Source organism: Megalobrama amblycephala, linkage group LG14 (genome assembly GCF_018812025.1).
Source record: "Megalobrama amblycephala isolate DHTTF-2021 linkage group LG14, ASM1881202v1, whole genome shotgun sequence".
Classification (NCBI taxonomy): domain Eukaryota; kingdom Metazoa; phylum Chordata; class Actinopteri; order Cypriniformes; family Xenocyprididae; genus Megalobrama; species Megalobrama amblycephala.
In genome coordinates this window covers 23,082,101-23,106,366 of record NC_063057.1, presented here as the reverse complement: position 1 = coordinate 23,106,366, position 24,266 = coordinate 23,082,101, and the positions used below count along the sequence as shown (strand labels likewise).

The 24,266-nt window shown below is 38.2% G+C and overlaps 1 protein-coding gene across 1 annotated transcript; it reads right to left on the bottom strand.

Moving 5' to 3' along the window:
* Positions 1-5,575: 5,575 nt before the first annotated feature.
* LOC125244304 (complement C1q-like protein 4) lies at positions 5,576-13,053 on the bottom strand. Its single transcript, XM_048154350.1, has 3 exons — positions 12,693-13,053; positions 12,279-12,410; positions 5,576-6,024 (listed from the first exon to the last, which is right to left on the bottom strand). The coding sequence occupies exons 1-3, from the start codon at positions 12,805-12,807 to the stop codon at positions 5,747-5,749; spliced, it is 525 nt and encodes a 174-aa protein (XP_048010307.1). The 5' UTR covers positions 12,808-13,053; the 3' UTR covers positions 5,576-5,746.
* Positions 13,054-24,266: the final 11,213 nt, after the last annotated feature.

Sequence of the window (24,266 nt, the reverse complement as noted above, 5' to 3'; positions counted from 1 at the left end):
ACTTTTCGCATTTTAAGTCCATCTCTCTATAGCTCCGCTTTGATGAACTAATAACATGTAATATATTTTCATATCTGTCATATTTCAAATTCATCCCAGATCCCAAAACTCAGGGTGTTGTCTAAAACAAAAGTTATGACTGCTTTATATTTACATCGGCTACTGATTTGCACTCTTTAATTCGTTGCCCAGTGCGTTGAGCAGCTTCGCTAGATTTTTATAGTTGGTCACTTCAATAAACAGGCATTGTGCCAACGTTGTAGAATGGGGGTAATTGTGTGCACCTGCAAAGTAAATTAATATTTTGTGAGAAAGAGATAAAATGTAGAATAAACGCGTTAAGAATTCGTACAGCTGTAGAGCGAGGGACTTTTATTCTGTTGAGCCGAACCGACGAACAACTGATGACGACATGGTTTGACATCTGGTTGACCAATCAGCGGAAAGAGGCGTTTCATTCCCGCCCACATGTAGAGATCGAATATTCAAACTGCTTATTCGTTTCCAACCCCAGAACGAAAAAAAAAATCAAACCAGTTTTTTTGTTTCTTCGTTTTCATTTTAAAATTGAAAAACGAAAAAAAGTGCGGTTTTCTAATTTTTCTGATTTCAATATCAAATCAAAACATGAATGAACGGAAGATACCCAATCAGGGTATACCCTGATAGATAGATAGATGATAGATACCCTGATTCGTGTACAGTTTTATTAGCCTATATTTATTATACTTCATATTTGTCTTTTTGTCCATTTACATATCGTGAAAACAAATGTAACACACACAACAACAACAACAACAACAACTATTTTGTGTTAAAAAGCTGCTCTTAATTTTTTATCGATGACTGTGCGCCACCTGGTGGATAGCTTATTTTCTAATATGACTGCATAGCCGACTATATAGCCTACTGCAAGGAATGTCATGCGTCTGCTAAATGATTGAATTGAAATGTATAAAATGTAAACACAACATTAAAATACGAAAAAAAAAAAATGAGTGCAGTAGCCACTGATCTATAATGGAGAATAGCCTATCATTAGCTTATATATAGCCTATAGATTGGTGGTAGTAGCCCAAAGGATGTCATGCGCTTGGCTACAGATGTAGAGGCATTTACATTTTAAAAACACAATGACAGCTTAAAAACAGACTTAATTAAATTTACTGTACTAAGTAAATTTACTTTTTTTTTTAAAATGTTTTTTTTTTTTATTTTTTTTTTTTATCTGTGCATACATATTTCTGTGAAATACGCGTTAGGTTGCACAGAAGAAAGCCGATATATGACATACTGATATAGTAGCAGAGGACTGTTATTTTGTTGAACGAACTGATGATGACGTCACTGACTCGGATTTGATTGACCAATCGGCTTAAAGGGGCGTGTAATGACAGCCCACATGTGGAAAACGAGTTTTGAAGTCATGTTTCCGTTTTCTATTCGTGACCCGAAAAATCGAAAATCGAGCCAAAATCCCGTTTTTCCGTTTTTTGTTTTTTTTTAACAAATGAAAAAACGGGAAACGACTGTTTTCTCGTTTCTGTGTATTTCACACAGACCTCTTTTGCGCTTTAGTTAAGCTATAATAAAGTATGCAGCCCGCGCCGGCGCATTTGCTCGAGCAATACTTGAGTTCACGCTTCGAGCACAGTAGGCTATAGCCTAACGGCTGATTGGAGTTTTACTGACATAGCCTGACAACATCTCATCTGACTGCAGTTCACTGTTGTTCAGCTGAAGCTACCTTTTCTCCGTGCTCGTTTGACTTGCGCCTGGCGCTGAGGCGAAGGTAGAATGCACGTCTGAAAAGTGTCCCGTTTGTTGTGGTCGTAAAGATACATTTCTTTATAAACGCAGCGTTTTACTTGCCGATGTTTTAAAAAATATTTTTATTTTTGGTATTTTTTATGTTCTGTTGGTGGTTTGTGGAGTAGCATCACCTGGGGGGGATTAGACAAATGCTGAATTAGAGACGGTAAAAGTGAGTGGGTCCAATATCATTGGTCTTAAAAAGTGGAACAGCAACCCAGAATATTTATCACAAGCATTGATGACAATAATCACATAAAAAAAAATCCATCCATCCATAATCAAAGTAATCCATACGACTCCAGGGTGTTAATAAAACTTTCCTGAAAATTTACTCAACCCTATGTCATCCAAGATGTGTCCTTATAGTGGACTTAAATTGGCCCCAAACGGTTGAAGGTCAAAATTAAAGTTTCAGTGCAGCTTCAAGGGGCTTTATCTAGAGAAACGATCGGTCATATTCTTCAAAACAGCTTACGCTGTATGTCCTACACCCTATTCTACTTAAGGAACGAATGCAGCGCTGGTTCTGTTTTTTTCCTTAAGTTGAATAGGGAAGGTGTAGGACATACAGCATAAGCTTTTTGAAGAATACAAAAGTGCCGTTTTGGCGGAACCACTTGGAAGGTGTTCATTTGTGTATATAAAGCATATACAGTTGTATTTTTTTCAAAAATGAGCGATGGTTTCTCTAGATAAGCTTATTCCTCGTCTGGTATCGTTTAAAGCTCTTTGAAGCTGCACTGAAACTGACATTTGGACCTTCAACCATTTGGTGCCCATTGAAGTCCACTATATGGAGAAAAATCCTGGAATGTTTTCATCAAAAACCTTCATTTCTTTTCCACTGAAGAAAGAAAGACATGAACATGGAGGTGAGTAAATTATCAGGAAAAGTTTATATGAAAGTGAACTAATCCTTTAAAATCAACTCTAAATTTAATGGGAAGTCAGTGAAGGGATACTAAAATAGGTGAGATATGAGCTGCGTTCCAATTCGCCTACTTATACTACGCCCTAAAAGTATGTACTCTTTCTGTGAACCAAAAGTACTTACTTTTGAGTGTGTAGCAAAAGAGTAGACTTTGGGACATACTAACACGTCATACAATCGCGTCTTTTCTCTCTGTCGCATCCTGTCACCGTAAACTGGCCTGTCAATCATCTTACATCCTCCAGATTTCATTTAGTTCATTTCATACCGTATCGGAGAGAAATGCAGCACGTTGATCTGCAGTCGCGGGTCTTTCATGTGGAGAACTCTCCTCATATTAATGCATAATGATGCATTTAAAAGTTAATGGCCAATCGGATCTTTATAAAAGTCCACATTGGTATTTGCAGATGAAAAATAACACGGATAACATTAAATATATATTTTCTATCAGGTTAAACTGATTATTAGTCACTCAAACCTCTCAGCGTCGATCGCGCGTATCCGCCATGTTTTGTAGTTTTTTAACACTTTTTACTCGTGTTTGTAGTTCTGAGCTGAATCCTCGTCCAATGCGCAGTGGGTTGTGGGCAATATTAGCCTTTATAGTGTGCACGGATCCACACTTTGAAAATCTACAGGAAATAGTAGACCATCCGGGGACTTTTGGCATACTCTTTTCAACATACTATGCTTTGGGACACACTTATTTTAATCTCACATACTATTTAGGATGGATAGTACGGACATTGGAACGCAGGGATGGTCCCTCTTTTTAGACCCAGTCGAAAGTCTTGCAGAAAATTGGCAAATCCTTTTTGGGACTGACAAACATATCATGTTGGGGAAATATTCATGAAAATATGAGGAAAAGAAATGCCACAATGTCTCTTTATTCTCTTATTTATTTATTTATGTAGGATGAAGAGATACAGATCAAGGATCAGTAACACATTACACTTAAAAAAGGTTTTATTTAATTTAAGATAATATATAGATACGCTAGAAGACCCATGGACAAAGCTTACTTTAAATGTTTGGGCATCTGTGATAAAAGAATTTAAATTATTGGAATATACTTCCATTCTTAAATGGATTGCTTATGATTCAGACTTCACTCCAAATCAGTCGGATAATAGATTCAAGTTGTGGACAAATAAGGGAATAACTTCTTTTTGCACAATCATTGAGAAAGGTGTAATTCTAAGCTTTCAAGTATTGAAGGAAAAGATCTCATTAGAAAATCAGGATTTTTACAGATATCTTCAGGCTCGAAGTTATTATGATAAAAAAATAAAAGGGAAATTTAAAGATAATCTTAATCCACTAATAGAATTGCTTAAAAAAGCATATACATCAGGTATTAGATATAAGATAGTCTCTCAGATATACAAGAGCTTAATAAATATGAAAAAACACTCTACAAATTATATAAAAAAGAAATGGATGACAGAAAGTGGAATATTTTTTTCTGATGAAGAATGGTCAACTGTATGGAAATTTCAGTGGAAATCAATTAGGTCACTAAATTGGAAGGAGTATTGCTGGAAAACATTATTAGATATTTTATAACACCAATACAAACAGCCAAATACAGTAATAACACTTCAAAATGTTGGCGAAACTGTGGATGCAATGAAGCAAACCATTATCATATATTTTGGGAATGCCTACATATTCAGGAATATTGGAAAGAATTACAGGATGCTCTTGAACATATTTTTAGAAGAGACATACCTCTAGAATTCAAACTACTGTATTTTGGTTGTGCTAGCTTAGAAACTATTGCAGTAGATAACAAATATCTGATGGGCGTCCTCTTAGCAGCCAGTAAGAAGGCAATCACTCGCAAATGGTTGCAACAAGAGAGACCGACATTAGATGACTGGATAGATGTGACCATAGAGATTTATATGATGGAAAAGATTACCTTTTTTGTTAACTTAAAGAGAGATGTTTTTCTGGAAAAGTGGAGGAATTGGGTTGCATATATGTATCTGTTAAAGAAGATCAGATTTTGCTTCTATACTTAAATAGATCAAGATTAATATATAATGTATATGTTAATAATATATGTTTGTATATGTATGTAATAATCATTTCCATAAGTCATTTGAGAATAGAATAAGTCATCTGAGGTTGTTAAGGATTGAGTTTAACTAAGACACATGTTCTTTCCCTGGATGTATATAGTTTCTATTTTTATTTTTATTTATTTCTTTTTTTTTGTTTTGCCCTTGTTGTTTTTTTATTTTTTTTTGTTTTACTTATAAAAAATTTTAAAAAAGGAAAAGAAATTATATTTTGAAATAATCGAACAAACCTAAACTTAAAACACAGCAAGTAATTGTTCATACCTGCATTTGTTAAAACACTTTGTGAGTGTAATGAGCATTATGTAAACTGAAATATATTGTGTTGTGATTGTACTGAAATGAAAGATCAAAATAAACACAAAATAGCAAAAAAAAAAAAAAGGTTTTATTTAACATTAACAAAACACTTTTGAGTCACATGGGTCCTCCTGTCCAGAGGTCGTGTTATACTTCTGCACTGTCCGTCATTTTGATGAACATGGTTGAAAAATTACCTGTCATTTTAATTTTCATATTTTAATGATAAGCCAGTTTAATAGGCTCTGTTTTTGTTCACATTTTCATTTTTATTCACAAACTTCCAGGATATGCGTATATAGGCTAGGTTATGCATTTATTAATTTTTGAAAAGAAAGTTGAACCGAGACTGTGGGTCACATTTCAGGTTTCAGCATGAATGTTTGTCCAATAAATTGCAAAAGCTTTTGCTTGTTACTTTTGAAATGAAACAAAGTCTCAGCTTCCAAACTCTTGATACAAACAGGCATATATAGACAGCTCAGAACTTATGAGTATAATGTATTACACTGACTTTTATACAGTAGTCTAGTGCAAAATTCAAACACACATTATTCCTCATTAATGTAGACTCATATGTCAATGATTCTTCATCCTTAAATCACATTCATAAGGGAAACAGTATGTAACCACTGAAAGTGTTGAGGTTATTATGGTCATCAAATATCCTCCTGTCAGACCAAAGTCTCACATAGACGACATCTCCAACCTCCAGGAGCAACACAACTCCGTTCGAGGAGCTGAACACATTCTGAGGCTGATTAGCATCTGCTACAACTGCCTGCTTTCCATTCTTAATAATAGCTGCAGTTGCTGCATTTCCGGGACGACCATATACAGAGATTCCGAACATGTACACTCCTTTTAGTGGGGCTGTGAAAATACCTATATCAGATAACAAGACATACAGAAAAGAATCAGCTGTTCCCTTTCAAAAGCTACACTTAATGCAGCGCTTGATTCAGCGCTATGGAAAACTTTTTGGTGTGACCAGCTGTGAATATGTGTGCAACACATCAAAGAAATTGACCTAGAAATTTTAGAACCTTGGGCAGTGACGTCACTGGAATGTGGCCCACAGTGTGGCAGAGTGGGTATTCTCGTTCCCATAGCACTGAATCAAGCGCAGCATTAAGTATAGCTTTTGAGAGGGAATGTCCCAGCTTACTTGAAAAAGCAGGAATGAGATGCTGCACCTCATTGCCACACTGACAATGTCCCAGGACAAAATATACCTGTCGATGCACCTGCGGCACATCTAATTATAGCCTCTGACGTGCACACATTCCAATAATGTCACTGCCTGAGGCTATAAACGTTCAAAAAGGTCGATTTCATTGACATGTTGCACACATAGTCACAGCTGGTCACACCAAAAAGCGTTCCCAAAGTACTGAGTCAAGCACAGTGTCTCGTTCCCACTTTTTCAGGGAACAGGGTTACAGTCAAGTAACCCGAGACGTTTCCTGTATGATTTCTTAATGGACTACTTGCACAACTACCTACTTGTTCTACTTATTACAACTCTGGTAACAGTGTTCAGCACACCTACATATATGAGAACACAGATTATTACAACAATTTAATGGCAGTCAATTGATTAAAACAATCAATCATGTCCTCTGTGTTAACATGAACTATCTTGAACTCTCTGAAATGTTCCTATACAGTAAGTATGTTTTTTTTTAACTGTGCATTCTGAATAATAAATATATATTTCCCCACTAACCTGCAGCAGTCCAGTGCTTGTCTTCTCATTGATGGTTAAATTCTTTTACTGATCATATAACACATACACTGTTACTAGTTTAGACGAGCACTGACATCCTGTGGTGAAATGAATGCTTATGTTTAAAGGGATAGTTCACCCAAAAATGCATTTTTTTTTCCTGTTGATCTCCCGCGCACCCCTGCAGTACCCATGCGCCCCCCACACTTTGAGAACCACTGCATTAAGGTCTTAAGAAGTGAAATGATCTGTCTATACAGGAAACTGAACATTATTTACAACATTTTACCTCTAATCCATAGCCTTGGCAAATGGTCCTGAGTGCGTTCACAACAGTCTGCAGCACAACAGTCTCTTGTCGCATAATGTCGCATGCACGGGAGCGACCTCACACCTGAGATAACGCTGTTTGTTTACTACAGAGAGGGAGGGCGTGTTTTCAGCATGAGCATCTAAAGCTGTTTAAAAGTACCAGTTCGATGTAACACTAGACAAAGTGGAATCTTTTGCACAACCATACTTGTTTGAACCAGTATACTCTGATCAAGAACTGCGAGAGATGGAGGAAGCAGTGGCACGTCATCAAGCCTCGGGGAGACAGAGGTTTCTTGATCATTTTCTCCATTGCTGAGTCCCAGCGTTTTGCACGTAGTCTTTATCTTGTAGTCTTTAGCTCGTATAAACTGGAGGCGACACATTCAGGGTGTACTCACACTAGGCTCTCTGAACCGTGCCCAAGCACATTTGACCCTTTAGACATTTGTACAAGATTCCCTAACTCACGCATGCGCAAGTCGACTTGTTCAGACTTGTCTGTTGCATGCGCATGGGCAGCTTCCAGTAGTTTCCTGGCTTTGTTTATTCCTTAAAGGTCCCGTTCTTCGTGATCCCATGTTTCAAACTTTAGTTAGTGTGTAATGTTGTTGTTAGAGTATAAATAAAATCTGTAAAATTTTAAAGCTCAAAGTTCAATGCCAAGCGAGATATTTTATTTAACAGAAGTCGCCTACATCGAACGGCCAGTTTGGACTACATCCCTCTACTTCCTTCTTTAATGACGTCACTAAAACAGTTTTTTGAATAACCTCCGCCCACAGGAATACACAAGAGTTGCGTTTGTAGAGTGTGTTTGTCGCCATGTCGTCGAAACGCTGTTATTTTCATCCCGCAGTCCAATCACCGGGTCTGATTCTGGCTCAAATTGATAGGGTAAAATTAAAGACATGTTTACAATAACACTGAGCGCGTGCATCTCCACGTTATGGTAAGAGGCGTGACCTTTCTGGGCAAGGAGCGCTAAGCTGCTGTCGAATCACAACACAGGAACCGCTGGCACAATCAGAACTCGTTACGTATTTCTGAAGGAGGGACTTCATAGAACAAGGAAGTCATCAGCCCATTTTTATGACAGTGGAAACAGCGGTATACAGATAAGTAAATTATGTGAAAAATACTGTGTTTTTTTACACGCAAAACATCAACACGTTATATTGCACACTATAAACACAATCAAAGCTTCAAAAAACCACGAAAAATGGGACCTTTAAAAGTCTGTTTTCCTTGTGTGGTATTGTGCATTAATAACTACGCAAGTAACAATATTTAACATTATTGTAGATGTGTTTCAGAGTATGTCATAGTGTAATTCAGATGATTTTACCTCAGAAGTATCATTTTGTCAACATACATGCAAACGCCACAATGCTCATGTATCCGCCACTTGTTAGCAGCAGCAGCAGCAGCTGGTTTGTTAAATATAGCTGCATTTAGCATCCATACAGTGCATCTGGAAAGTATTCACAGTGGTTCACTTTTTCCACATTTTGTTATGTTACAGCCTAATTCCAAAAAGGATTAAATTTGTTACATTCCTCAAAATTCTACAAACTATACCCCATAATGACAACGTGAAAGAAGTTTGTTTGAAATCTTTACAGATTTATTAAAAATAAAAATAACATGTACATAAGTATTCACAGCCTTTGCTCAATACTTTGTTGAAGCACCTTTGGTACCAATTGACCCTTCGCCGGGAGTTTGATTGACAAGCGATCCAATCAGAACGCTGCATCTGCCATATTGTCTGACAAAGCAGCCAGTGGTTAGAAGATTAACCTCGATGGAGTTAAACTTGAAAAATTGTGTATATTGACGTCTCTACGTGTTTGAAACAACATTCACTCTCATGTTCATTCATGTTTATTTGATGCTATAAATGAACTAGTAGGAAGAGATGATCGGTTTACGAGCCTCTTGAGCTGAAGCGCTACAGCGATCTGTCACGACACATTAAAGAGCCACAAAACGGTTTTTATTGTTTGAATTTCTTTAAAAAAAAAACTACACAGTTTGAAAGCTGGGACTTTGTTTAATATCTTAAGTAACCTGCTCTGTCTTGTCTGTCGACGTGTTGTCAGTATCTTTGCTCCGCGATGCATTATCACTGTGAGGCGTGACAGCGTCACGGGTTGACGGACAAAGCAACAGTAACTAAGGGGGGGCGGGTCTTTGCGAAGGGTCAGTTACAGCCTCAAGTCTTTTGAGTATGATGCTACAAGCTTGGCACACCCATTTGGGCAGTTTCTCCCATTCTTCTTTGCAGGACCTCTCAAGCTCCATCAGGTTGGATGGGGAGTGTCGGTGCACAGCCATTTTCAGAAATCTCCAGAGATGTTTAGTTGGGTCAAGTCTGGGCTCTGGCTGGGCCACTCAGGAACATTCCCAGTGTTGTCCTGTAGCCACTCCTTTGTTATCTTGGCTGTGTGTTTAGGGTCATTGTCCTGTTGGGAGATGAACCTTCACCCCAGTCTGAGGTCCAGAGCGCTCTGGAACTGGTAAGTTCCTGACTAGTCTCTTGACTGTGCCCACACCATGATGCTGCCACCACCACGCTTCACTGTAGGGATGGTACTGGCCAGGTGATGAGCAGTGCCTGGTTTCCTCCAAACATGACGCTTGCTGTTCAGGCCAAAGAGTTCAATCTTTGTTTCATCAGACCAGAGAATTTTGTTTCTCATGGTCTGAGAGTCCTCCAGGCGGGCTGTCATGTGCCTTTTACTGAGGAGTGGCTTCCGTCTGGCCACTCTACGATACAGGCCTGATTGGTGGAGTGCTGCAGAGATGGTTGTTCTTCTGGAAGTTTCTCTTCAGACACACTCTGTCAGTTTAAATCTAGACTAAAAACACATCTCTTTAACCTGGCATACACATAACACATTATAAATTTATATTTTCAAATCCGTTAAAGGATTATTAGGCTGCATAAATTAGTTCAGCCGGAACCGGGAACACTTCCTATAACACCAGATGTACTCGTTACATCAGAAAAAGAATGGCATCTACGCTAATATTAGTCTTTCTGTTTATCCCGAGGTTTACCATAGTCAACCGGATTCGGGCCGTATCCAGATGAGACCGAGGACCGGCGCCTTGATACGACCACAACGCAGCCCTGAAGTATCAGCAGAGATCGAGTCGACTAGATCATCCATTGTGAAGACATCATCGACACGACAGCCAGTGCCACAGTTTCCTCAAAATTATAATCACGATTATTAATTACGTTTATTCTATCAAAAAGAGTAAACTATGGCTATTTTGCAAGTTCTTTACCAACCTACAATTCACCCAAAAGGCCTGTAGGTGGCACAACGACTTAATTTAACCAACTATGATAACTTCGTTAGATGGTAAATCAATACAAAACATGGTTTTGGTGAGCGCTTTGTAATATGTATTTACATTAGATTTTAAAGCAACACAATTCGTTTCCAATAAGACAAACCAGATTCAAATTGCCCGGCAAATTTGTAAAGCAAAGAACAATCATTTCTAGCTGATCAACATTATGAAAACTAGTAAAACCTTTAGGAACTTCAAAAGATAAAACAGCGAAACTCCTAATATTACTTCCAATATTTCCAAATTATGTTCATTTTCATAGAGTGGGCCAATATCGTGACGATTATTTAAAATCAATCGGGAGAAGCAGATATCGTTATCGTGATTAAAATACGATTAATCGTGCAGCCCTAATTTAATTTAATTTGACTTGACATCTGATATTCAACAGTATTCTTGACATTTATTCAACAGTGCTTTTGATCTGCCTGCATTGACACTATTCTTTAAAAGGAAAATTATATACCAATTATCAATGTAAAGCTGCTTTGACACAATCTGCATTGTAAAAAGCGCTATATAAATGAAGGTGACTTGACTTGACTTGACTCTTCTCTCCAGAGAAATGCTAGAGTCCTGCTGGTTCCAAACTTCTTCTATTTACAGATGATGGAGGCCACTGTGCTCATTGGGACCTTCAATGCTGCAGAAATTTCCCCAGAGCTGTGCCTCGATACAATCCTGACTCGGAGGTCTACAGACAATTCCTTGGACTTGATGGCTTGGTTTGTGCTCTGACATGCACTGTTAACTGTGGGAGCTTATATAGACAGGTGTGTGCCTTTCCAAATCATGTCCAATCAACTGAATTTACCACAGGTGGACTCCAATCAAGTTGTAGAAACATCTCAAGGATGATCACAGGAGATGCACCTGAGCTCAATTATGAGTGTCATGGCAAAGGCTGTGAATATTTATGTACATGTAATTTTTTCATTTTTTTATTTTTAAAACATTTGCAAAGATTTCAAACAAACTTCTTTCACGTTGTCATTATGGGGTATTGTTTGTAGAATTTTGAGGAAAATAATGAATTTAATCCCTTTTGGAATAAGGCTGTAACATAACAAAATGAAATGGAAAAAGTGAAGTGCTGTGAATACTTTCCAGACGCACTGAATCAGCTCTGGTTTAATGTTACACCATATAATTTATAATCCTTATTTTCCCACATAATCCCACATTTATATGCATATTTACGCAAACCTGTCTATGCCTTGTAATGTTATGGCCTAATATACATTGATATTGGCCATATCACTGCAGTTCTTTCAAACCAAAGATTTAGGCTAGCTGAGTTCCAACACTGCGTGCAGAATATCACAGAGGACCACGGTTTCAGCTAAAAATCTTCTATACTGTCCTACTAGAGAAAAAAAATATTTTGGTTGAACTATCCCTTTAACAGCAGCTGCTTTCTCAGATCAGTAATCAGTAATCATCAGATTTTTTAAAATCTTCTTGTGTACACTCATTTTAATTGGTGTTTAGTAAAGTAGGGGACTAAAGCACATTGAAAATATACTGTACATTACTGGAAATAAATGATTGCGCTATTTTAAAACCGAAGGGTGTCACGAAGCTCAGTGCAAGTAGTCCATTACCAAACACACTGTGTTATAGTTTTGAATGATGGCAGATCATTTAATTCTCTTATACACATTACACAACTGTAGAGAGGTCTGAATGGAGCAGAAGTGTTATATGACTCCATTTCATTGATAATTACCTGTAATTGGGTTGTAGGCATTGCCTATGTTTGTGAAGACATTCCTGTAGGTTAATGTGATTTCATTGGTGAAAGGACCAATAAATCCACTGCCAGATTGCATCACTGAAGCTGAAAAAGCAATCTCTCTATCTGTTGTTGAAAAACATAAGCAATATTGTGATATATTACTGTATTACACTGAGAATGAATACACTGAATTTAACATCATTCAAGCACACTTTCACCTCTATTTTCCTTTCTCAGCTCTTCTATTTGACTCTGGTCAATTACATTTACACTGGTTATTGTAATAAATAACAATTTACACAGTATATATTTAACTTTACACTAACATTTACACTATGCAATGTATTGCATTGATGTTTTACTTTGAGGATCACTGATAAAAGAGTGAATGTTTTGATGAGGTACCATCATTTTTCTTCTTCAGCTCTTTCAGGATAAATGTCTGTTGTTCTACAGCCTGCTCAGCATTCGTCAATCGCATCTCTAAAGCTTGGTTGATTGCTTTCTGCTCTGTAACCATTGCAGTCAGTTCTCTGTTGATCGCTTTCTGCTCTGTAACAGTGGCGGTCAGTTCTCTCAGTGCTGCATGGATGTCAGGGAAGCACAGATTGCAGTTTTGTTGGCTGTCAGTTGAAGCTTCGGCTCTCAAAGTGTCTGTTTGAGGTGGATTCTGTCTTCCGTCCTCAGAGCTGATCTGTTGACTGATCTCATTCTCATTGAGTCCTCCATCTACCTGCTGCTGGACGACAAACACAAAGGTTTCCAGCAAGCAGCAGGATACATACTAAAGCCTTCATTCTTCACTGAGGTTTGTTTCCAGCTCTTGCTCTGTCTTCCCCAAAGGTCTTTTTTATAGTGTCCTGATTTACTGTCTCTTGTTCTTGATTGATATTGCTCCAGATAAATAAGTAGTTCAAGTTAATTGTTAATCATAATCAAAGGAATGTTCCAGGCTCAGTAGATGTTTATCTCTATTCATAACATTTTTGGCGTTATGTTGATCTCAACAGAAAATAACTGACTCATCTGTTTTTGTATATTTATATAGATCAGTGGACAAAGGAAAATCACAGAAACCTCCGGTCGTGTGAATGGATTGTCGGATCTGTGCACCGCGCAGGTTCAAATTTCACACTTTAATAGTATTTATAGCACCTAATAAAACAGTGAAATGTGACTATGAGGAATGATTATGTCAAAATGTACATCCATATGCAAGTTTGTGTGACTTTATTTAAATTAAATACATACAAATCTTTAGCTATTGCCCTGTACCAGTGATGTGCCTATGTTGGTGACCTTTGATATAGGTGTTCACACCACTTTCTGGTATCCATGTGCATATCTTACAAAAGTTACCAGGTTTACCAGCTTTATGTTATGACAAAAAAATAAAGATTAGGTGTTAATTTACACACAAAAAAATTAGTAAATGATCTTTACATATATAATGTCGAAGCCTTGTGTCTTATACTAATGAAACAAATGTTGCTGATGGAGTTTAACTTGTTGAATCCACAAAATTCCTTTAAATGTTATTTTCCAACCACATCCAACATCATCCTGCATCAACAGTAAACTAAAGTAAAACTAAATAAATGCATGGATTAACAAATATAAAAAAGTAATTTGAGGGGAAAAAAATCAATTTTATTTTTTCTTGCTTTTTCTTTTCTTTTTTTCCTTGCAAAATATACTGAAGATAACATGCTATATGTGTATATCACTATCACTATAATGATTTAACACAAAACTTTAAAGGTAATTATTAACCTGATTTACAACTTTTCCTGAACAAGAATGCCCTAGATTTTGGGAAATTGTAATCATATCCTCATAAAGTTTACAATAACTTGTTTTACGGTACCATAATGTGAGCTGTTTTGCGGCTTTTATCTTAACACCTTTAACTTTATTATTTATTATTCTCAGGTTAGGTAAAGTAAGTCGAGTCTGGCCTAAATTATAAGCATTTTAATTACTTACAATTTGGGCAGAAGACTCCTCTGTGCTATGTTCTTGTTCAAAGCCTTAAAACACTATAAATCATAGCTTCGGTAGTCAGCTTTTTATAATAAACACAAATGAAAAGGCAAATAAAACTACATCATAAAAGTATAAAGTACAACAATCTTGCTTTGATTCAAAGGTGTAGTCAGCTCTTTGCTTCTTGTCCTCAACTCTGGGCTTCTAGGCGTCGGGGGTTTCATGACGTATCAGTATCTAAAGAGGCAATCAAAAGTCTTCAGTCTTTTATACTCTTGTTGTTTACCGCTGAAGTTAGGTTTTAATATTCTTGATTGACGTAAGGTGTAACTTTCCCAAAGTTTCCCAGATCCTTCTCAAGGCCTCGCAGGTTCAAACAGTCTGCCTTTTCATGTCCTTGAACTCCAGTAAACTCAACCAAGATGGCTGATTTCCTTTTAAGATTCTAGGAGTAGAAACACAGTTCTTTGAACACACACACACATAAACAGACACACACTTCTGCTCCACCTTCTCATGGGTAGGCACATTGTTGCACAGCTTTACAGAATACAGAGAACAAAATATAAATTAAGAAAATAGTCTTTTAAAAGACAAGCAGCCAAAAGAAAAAGTGCCATGGAAAATCAATATTGTATTGAAGACTATAGTATGCACTGTTAACTATTATGGTTCTAAATCACCTTAGAGGACTGTTAACCCACTTAATGTCGAGTGACTAGGAGAGGAGTAAAGACGCTAGAGTCATGGATCAGATTTACTCAATGTATTGATTGATCAGATGAAAGAATTAATTATTTGCTCACTGTTACGAGTGTCACCCATGAAGTACCCTCCATCGGCCACTGGAGTTCACCCTCCCCTGAGTTTTGAATATCGTACTTTATTTCCCACAATCCTCATACCTGGCCTGATTGCGCATCACCTGGTAGAGGTGAACAGTTCAGTGCAAAGTATTGTATTGCCATGGTTTTTTTCTCTGGATCTGAAAGATGCTTATTTTCGCATCCAGACAGCCTCCCATCACAGGCGTTTCGTGGGATTTTCCTTGTGGCATATCAATACATGGTCCTTTTGTTCGGGCTGTCCCTAGCTCCCTGCACTTTATGAAGTGTATGGACAGGGGTCTTTCCCCTCTGAGGCAGATGGGATTCCGCATGCTGAATTACCTCGTCGACTGGCTCGTTCTAGCCCAGTTGGAGGCTGTCACACAGGTCCCTCCTCCTCAACCACTTAGAGTGTTTGGGACTCAGGGTCAATTTTGACAAAAAAGCTCATTGTCCCCCAGTCAGCGAATTTCTCCTCGCCAGAACAAGCGCTGGCCATACAGCAGCTTGTGGCAACCTTTAAAGTTGGAACTTCTCTGCCGCTCAGAGCATTTCAGAAGGTGCTAGGCCTATTGGGCTCTGCATCGCCGGTACTACAGCTGGGTGTGCTTCGTATGCACCCCCTACAGTTCTGGCTGAACTCCGAGTTCCATCCCACGCCTGGCGTCTCTGATGTCTTTGCACCAAGGTGAACCAGCCCTGGCCCCCTGGAAGGACCCATGCTGGTGCAAGCAGGGTGTGGCAGTGCGAATAGTGTCAGATGCTTCCAAGACGGGTTGGGGAGCCCTGTGCGACGGCCACCTGGCCTTCAGCACATGGACGAGCGAGGAACATGAGCTACACATCAACCGCCTAGAAATGATGGCAGTCTGTCAAGCTCTTCATGCATTCCCGCCGCTCCTGGTGGGACACCACATCTTAGTCCGATCAGACAACATGACGGTGGTGTCCTTCATAAATTGCCAGGGCAGGCTCTCCTCAAAACTCCTCTTCACTCTGGTGAAAGGCATTCTAGAGTGGGCCCAACGCAACCTGCCCCCGCTAAGAGCAGCGCATGTACCTGGCGTTTTGAACAAAGGGGCAGACATGTAGTCTCAGAGCAACCTCCCTTCAGAGGAATGGACGCTCCACCCCCATACAGTACAGAGAATTTGGGACATCTTCAGGAGGCCAGAGGTTGACCTCTTCGCCTCTGAAGATGACTATCATTGCCCAACCTATTTCTCAAAGAACTGAGATGTTCTTGCCCACGACTGGCCCAGGTTTCTCGTTTACGCTTTTCACCCAATCGCACTGATCCTCCACGTCATCAGATGAGTCAGGGAGGGTGCTCACATGGTTCTTGGACCTGTCTAAGCTGTCATCAGCAGAGCCATGGCCAATTCCTTTGAGACGGGATCTCCTCTCTCAAGCGAACAGAACGATATGGCATCTTAGACCTGAGCTGTGGGCTCTACATGTATGGCCTCTCGATGGGAGCCGTCTTGAATACCATCTCACAGGCTAGAGTTCCGTCCACGAGATGTCACTACACCCTTAAGTGGTCAGTCTTCTCTGCCTGCTGCACAGCTCAGGCTGAAGACCCATTCACTTGTGACATATCTCAGATATTGTCTATCCTCCAAGACTTAATGGATAGGGGCTGTACTTCCTCTACCCTTAAGGTCTATTTCGCAGCTATAGCAGCCTCTCATGCTCCTATAGCTGGGCAGTCTGTGGGTAAGAACGGTTTCTTAGAGGCCTCAAAGCATTATCAGTTGTATATTGGTCTGGAACTGTTAGACTATTCAAAGTGGAATAATTGAAGCACATTCTGACACTCTCATCAGCGTTCCCACGCGTCCTGGAAAACCTGGAAATCCTGGAATATTAATGACCAATTTTCCAGTCCTGGAAAACACATGGAAAATGAGAGAAAACATAGATTGTCCTGGAAAAATCTTGTTGTCCTGGAAAATTATTATTTTTAAATGTTCTCGATCATTAAAGAATTGGCCGACAATTGGTTGAAACAATTAACGTTAATAACGTTAAAAGTGCTCTGTTCAGAGATGCTTAGTTTTGACACGTGAGCTCACGCTGTTTAATCTCCCTGTGACGTATGGTGCTGTCTCGTGTTGGTGGTTTTCAGGTGCTAGGAATTAAGTGCTTCGAATGTTTGCAGCAAATGTTCACTCGTATGCAGGTAATATTTAATTACCTTGTTAATATTATTGTAAAGTAATTATTTTGAGACGAATGTGCAAGGGTCTGCACGACAAATTACAGCATGCGTGATGGCATTTTGTCTGAGAAAAGGTTATCGATTTGTTAAGTCTATTTTATTTAGAATCGTTGGAACGTCTTGCATCCCCATGACAAATCAGACCCAAACTTCCCAAACCTGTTTTATGAACAATATAGGAAGTGAAAATGAGATGCTGACGCGATGCACAGCGATAATTGCATGTTCATAGTGCAGCACAGACTTGTGAACATGAGGTGGAGGCCGGTAATATATAATAGTACTTATATAAATGTAATAAAGACACGTTTGCAATTGTGATACTAATTTTCTGCAACAGTTCACTAAACAAGACGTCAATATAAGTGAATTCCTTTTTAGACAAACTATTGTCTGTTTGCTCTGTCTCACCAACCATAGTAAAACCATAGTTCCCAAACCATAGTTTGAGAAACGATTCATGACCCATTCATGAAGACCGCCTTTTCTTCATTCCTAAATGAATAAGCGTTTTGAATGAATCGTTTGATAGAGTGACTCCAATGATTCACTTATTAAGACTGTTATTTGCTGTTATTTGCTGCCTGGTGGTAATAGTTTAATTTTTAAAGCATCTTACCTTTCCTCTTTCTATTCTAAATTGTATTTATTTTAAAACATTAAACTTGTTGCATTATTTATACAATTGTGATATACTGTTTGTTGATATTTTATTAAAACACTAGATTATTACTAGTGATTTTTGGTATCATTTTATTAAATAGTTGGTTAATATAATATGAATATATAACATAACTTAAAATAAATATAGAATGTGTGCTTTCCAAAAAAGAAAAAGTACAATGACCAGATACAAAATTAGAACAGGATAGGATGCAAAAAGAGATGGTAATAAAAATAAAGCTATAGAACATGTACAGGTGCTTTATACTCTTCATTGCATCTGTAACACTTCTGATCTTAAATTACAGAAATAAGCAAGACAAATGTCAGGGAGGCAGTGCAAGTTTAAGAAGGAATGGAAAGAAGATCCCCAGTTCAGGGACTGGCTAGGGGAAGTATCAGGAGATGTGCAAAGGGCATGTTGCAAGTTTTGCAAGAAATCCTTTGATGTTGGTAACATGGGTCTCTCGGCACTCAAGAGTCATGAACGAGGACAAAGCCATGTAAAAGTTGCTACACAAATGAAAAAGGAGACAAAAATTACACATTTCCTCAGGGAAATGACTTCTGAAGGCAAAGGACAGGACATTTGTAGACAAAGCAAAGAGCTACAGGCAACCACTGTAGATGTAGAAAGTGGCTGTCAGGGAAGCATAGCTTTTCAAGTGTCCAATACAAATGAAGAGGCAACATGCTCAGGCCAACAAGGCAGCTCAACACTGTCCAAGTTCTTTTCAAGCTAAGCTGTGCTTGAAGCTGAGATTTGTTGGGTAATTAAAAATGGTCAGGTCACACTACTCATTCACCTCCAGCTCTGGGTTCTCATTTATAAAACTCTGCGTAGGATCCCTGTTAAAAGTGTACGTACGCTCAAAAGCTAGATTCTGCGTACGCATGAAAAAAAATCAGATTTATAAAGCCATACGTATGCCAGAACCTGTGCCCAAATCCCTTTATAAATCCCAGTCAGCGGAAGATTGTGCGTACGTGCATCTCCACCTTGTCTCCTCCTCGAAATCACCATATATGGAGCTTACGACACCTCCTTTTACTATGCATAACCTCATCTGCATATCATTTCCATACACGTTCCCATCCACGGTGACACCATGGTTAACAGTTACAAGACATTAGAAAATATTAGATATGGATTATAAATCATCCAATATCCTCTTTATGTTTTAGAATGAATATATAAAAAAAAATATAAAAACAAAATTCTATAAAATAGGCTACTTGAGATAAAGATTTTAGAATATAGTTGATTCATACATTTAATAGTTTTAAACAATTCGAATCAAATTTATGCAGTTTTGCTGATAAGGTGAACATATCTTTTAGGACGTTAGGATGTTTATAGGCTACTTTTAGTGGAAACAGATAGGCCTACTTATTTATTGCAGTGTAAATACAATTGTCTGAATCGGCGCATCACTGACAAAGTAAAAAGAAAACATGCAAATCTTACACTTTTCCTCAAATTATATCCTTCATATACAGTGGTAATTGTTTGAAGATCCTTCACACGACATCAACACCTCCGTGCAGCTGCGGTTATACATTAAGATATTATCATTGGACCTATTCAAACTGGACAACGAACCGTTCGACCACCAAATCCAACAGTGTCTTCCATAATATCCAAGTTAAGTGTGCATCACTGATCATCGTTCTCGCTAAAATATTTTGTATAACATCTGCAGTTTAGTTTAAAGATTGTGCTCCTATCACTCATCGCTGTCATTAAAACAGCGTGTCACAGGAAAAGTGATCGAAAGTAGCACATCTACTATCTCAATTCATATAATTTTTGTTTAACTTTTGCGTAATGACTGCGTGTAATTTCAGTGCTTATCGCCATTAGTGAAAGTGTAGTATTAAAGGTGATAGAGAGGATTTTTTCGTCGACTGAGAAACCAAAGACTGTTAGTGAGTTTTTGAAATGAGCGCATGCGTAAGAACAACCCCCCTCCTTCACAGCTCATTTCAAGGGAACGCCTCCCAAAACTCGTGCACGAGTATTGGAACACGAGTGTTTACCACCGGCATTCGCTGTGTCGTGTTAGTGGATTCATTATGTCGGACTCACCGCAGGTAACTCATAATCTGCAGTTGTTACTCCTGTCTCCGGACAAAAACATTGCATGCGGCGCCTGTGGAGTGTGGAAAGTTACTGGAGCGCGCAGCTGCGCGTGTCTCACAAGGGACGTCATGGCAGTGATTGACAAGCCAGAGGGCCAATCGATTGGCTGATGTTTTTAAGGCCCTACCTCGTGCACAGATGATGTATATTAATATTATTCCTTTCAGTGCACCTAATAAATAGTATTTTATCAGTTAGTAAAGACAGTTTCAAGTAATATTGCAAAAATGTATAAAACAAAACATCTTCTTTAGCACCTTTAAAGAAAACTTGCAAGTATACTTGCAGTATAAACTACTAAACTAGTAGTTTACTGTGAGTACACTTTAGTGTGTACTTTCATAAACTAAAAAAATACTAATTGTATTAAAATAGTAAACTACTACTAGTATACTTATAAGTTCACTTGTAGTATAGATGCATTACAAATGAGAAACCTAGTTGTGTACTTAAAGTTTACTACTCTTACACTTATAATACACTTAAACAAATAATACTTCTTCATAAAATGAACTTGAAGTATACTTCTTTTTTGTAAGGGTAGCCAGGAACATTAGTTTTATCCCACTGCACTGAATACTTTCCTTGTTTATCAGGTGTTGTTTTCTCTAAGGATAACCAATAAGCATTAACATAAAAAGTATGTGTGACTTTTTTTGTGTTATTAGTTTGTAGTAAATATACACTTTGATTTGATTAAATGGTTTTGTAGAGGGTAGCAAAGATGAGCTGCAGACTTTGGAGGAGCCAGCAGCAGCTGTGCCAGGATCAGACATGGAAACTGGTAACAATTAATCAGTCATTTTACTTTGGAGAAGTGAAGTTAAAAGTGAAACATTGTTTATCCCAATGCTCCTAATGAAAAGATTTTGACAGATGTACATTGAGAATTATATACAGTTCGATGCCATGGTGTGTCAATGAACGTAGACTAAAGTTTGCTTTAACTTAGGATCTCATACATCATTTTGACTATTTATGTCAAAAAATAAAAATTATTTATATTAAAGGGCCCCTATTATGGCGTTTTGGGAGTCCCCAACAACAGTTTTACATGCATGCAATGACAATAAACACTTTTGTTGTCTTATAATATGCATTTATTTTTACCTGATTTGCTCAGTGAATCCCTTATGAATCGTTCAAAGATGTTAGACCATAGCCCAAACACCCAATCGGTCATGGTTTGCGTTAGCCCAATGCATAAACATACTGATAAAGCACTGCAGTATATTTTTTTACCTCACTTTATTCAATATGACTCTTTTGTGATAACTTTATGGTAATCTACATGAAAATTCAAGAATCATGATAGATCTTAGAGCAATCCCACTGATCTGTTCTTCCCAATACATTTTCTTCAATGGTATTGGTCTACAATTTTAAATATGTAGCACTTGATGAATTATTTGTTTGAAGATGATTTGTAATAAGTTATATGCTGTATCTGTTCTTTTGCATCACAGATGATTCAGGGAGGAGAGAGGATGAGTTAGTCGAGGTCGATAGTACTGTAGTGGAAGATTTAGGAACTGTAGAAATAGGCCCAGCCAGAGCAAAACTCAAAGAACACCCTCTCACCACCTTTGGACTACAGAGAAGGGCCTTCCAGGCAAAATGGTTTGAGACATTTGAGTGGTTAGAGTACTCTGCTAGCCGAAATGCAGCCTTCTGCTTCTCATGCAGGCTCTTTGGGAAACAAGTGTCTAGAGTAAACAAAGATATGATAACCAGCTCTGTTGGATTTTCAAACTGGAAACGAGCTTTGGACAGCTTTAGAGAGCACGATACTAGTTCAGGACACAAAGCTTCAATGCTTGCTTGGAAGAATTACAAAGCCAGTTTATCACAAGGCAGTGTTGTTGAGAGAATGCATTTGGCCAATGTTGATCAGATAATTGAAAGAAGAGAATACCTCCGTCGTATCACTGCTGTCATTAGCTTTTTGGGAAAGCAAGGCCTCACATTCCGTGGCCATGCTGAGAAAGAGTCCTCTGACAATCAGGGAAATTTCTTAGAGATGATGAAATTTCTGGAGGAATTCGACCCCTTTCTCCAAAGCTCCAAATGGACTGCTTTCCAAACTTTCAAGACTTTCAAATGTCTATATGCTTGTTATGTTTAAAGCCTTGCTGTCCACTACAGAGGGACTTCACAAGTACCTTCAAAAAGAAGATGTGGACTTAGCGCAAGCTACATTGTATAAAGATGCGGTCCTTGAAACACTTAGGTCCATGCGGACAGAGGAAATGGCAGAGAAGTTTCATAATCAGGCCAAAGAAATTCCTGAGGCCAACCATCTGTCAGAGACCCCTGCTCCAGGAGGTTCTCACAAACGCAAGCAGAGGCGATTAGATGACTATGTGCTAGAGTCCACCACTGGCACAAGGGCTTATGTAAGCGCTGGGGATGAGATAAGAAATCACATATTTTACCCATGCCTTGACAGAATGGTGAGTGAGCTGGAGGGCAGATTTTGTGGTGTTGGTGCAGAGCTAATGAAAGGCTTCAAAGCTTGCCATCCAGCAGCAAATGACTTCCTGTGTGAAGAAACTCTAGAGCTGATTGCTAAACACTATAACATGAAGGTCAGTAAAGAAGAGGTTGCAGTGGCTAGACAATTCCTGATCAAAAGAAGAGATGAAGGTGTCATTTCAGATATGGCAAGTGTATACAAGCTCCTTGACCCTGACATGTTCCCAAGCCTGAGATCAGTCTTTCAAGCAGCACTAACGATTCCTGTCAGCAGCTGCAGTTGCGAAAGATCATTCAGTGCTCTGCGTCGCCTACACACATGGTTGAGAAGAACCATGGGTCAGCAGAGGCTCAATTACCTGGCAGTGATGTCCATTGAGAGGGGAATTGTGGGTGTCACAGACCATAACAGTGTCATGAACCGATTTGCAATGCTCAAACCAAGAAAATACCCTTTAATGATACCCAGCAAGTGATGAGAGAGAGGGAAAACAGCAAGTGGTGAGAAAGACAAAAGCAAGTGATGAGAGAGACAAAAGCAAGTGGTGAGAGAGTAATATAACAAATATAGAAGGACACACCAGAGGTGAATAGTTTTGACTGTGTGTGTGTGTGTGTGTGTGTGTTGAGAGAGAGAGAGAGAGAGAGAGAGAGTATGTGTGCGTGCATATTGCAGTATGTTAAAGATGTATTTTGACTGAAAGTAAATTGTTACTGTAATAAAAAATAAAAAAAACTCTTCGAGTGATCCCTGTATTTACATAAAATGGTCTGGGCTAAGCCCCGGATGTCCTTCAATGCTGGAAACGCCCCCTGTCTGACCATAACCCAAGAAACCACTCTTTCCCATTGCGTAATCTTTGATAGTTTTCTTCATCAGAATCAAGTGTTTTCTGGAGCTTAGGGAAGGTGAATTCAAGAGCCATCACAGCCATTTGGACTGATAGTGTTACGACAGTTTAATTACAGCAGTATTTATTCACAAAAATCTATAAGACATCTTCAAAGCAGCAACATAAAAATGCTGAGATTATACTGAGTGAATTTGGTTACCACCTTGCCAGAAATTACATGCGTCTCCAAATAAACAGAACTTTTGTTTATATTTTTCTTCTGCATTTACATCAGGGAATTTAGAAAGTGCCCCATCCAGCGCATTTACATTAAATGTGATAATAGTGAAATGTAAAAATGTAATAGTGTAATAGCGCTTCCATGTCAAAATATCTGTTATCAAATTTGTTGCTGCTTCTGTTTATGTGTGCCAAGACATTTTAGAAATCCCGGAATTCCATGTCCGGAATAAAGATGGAAATTAGCATTAGCATACAGACAAAATGTGGAAATAAATACAAATAAAAGTGAAATATATAAATAATTAAATAAATAAATAAAAAATTAAATGTGGAAAAAATACAATTATACATTAATAAGGAAATAAAGATGTATAATTATTTATGTATGTATTTATTTATGTATTTTTTCATTTTTATCTATTTATTTATTTATTTATTTTTTTTTTACATTTCTTCATATATTTATGTATTTATTTATTTATTGCAGGTTTGGCCCTCTATACTAAATAGTTTATTAACTGTTCAGCTACAACCTTCTCTAAAATCCAGTAAAATTGAAACTGATGTAAAATGTGGAGTAACTAC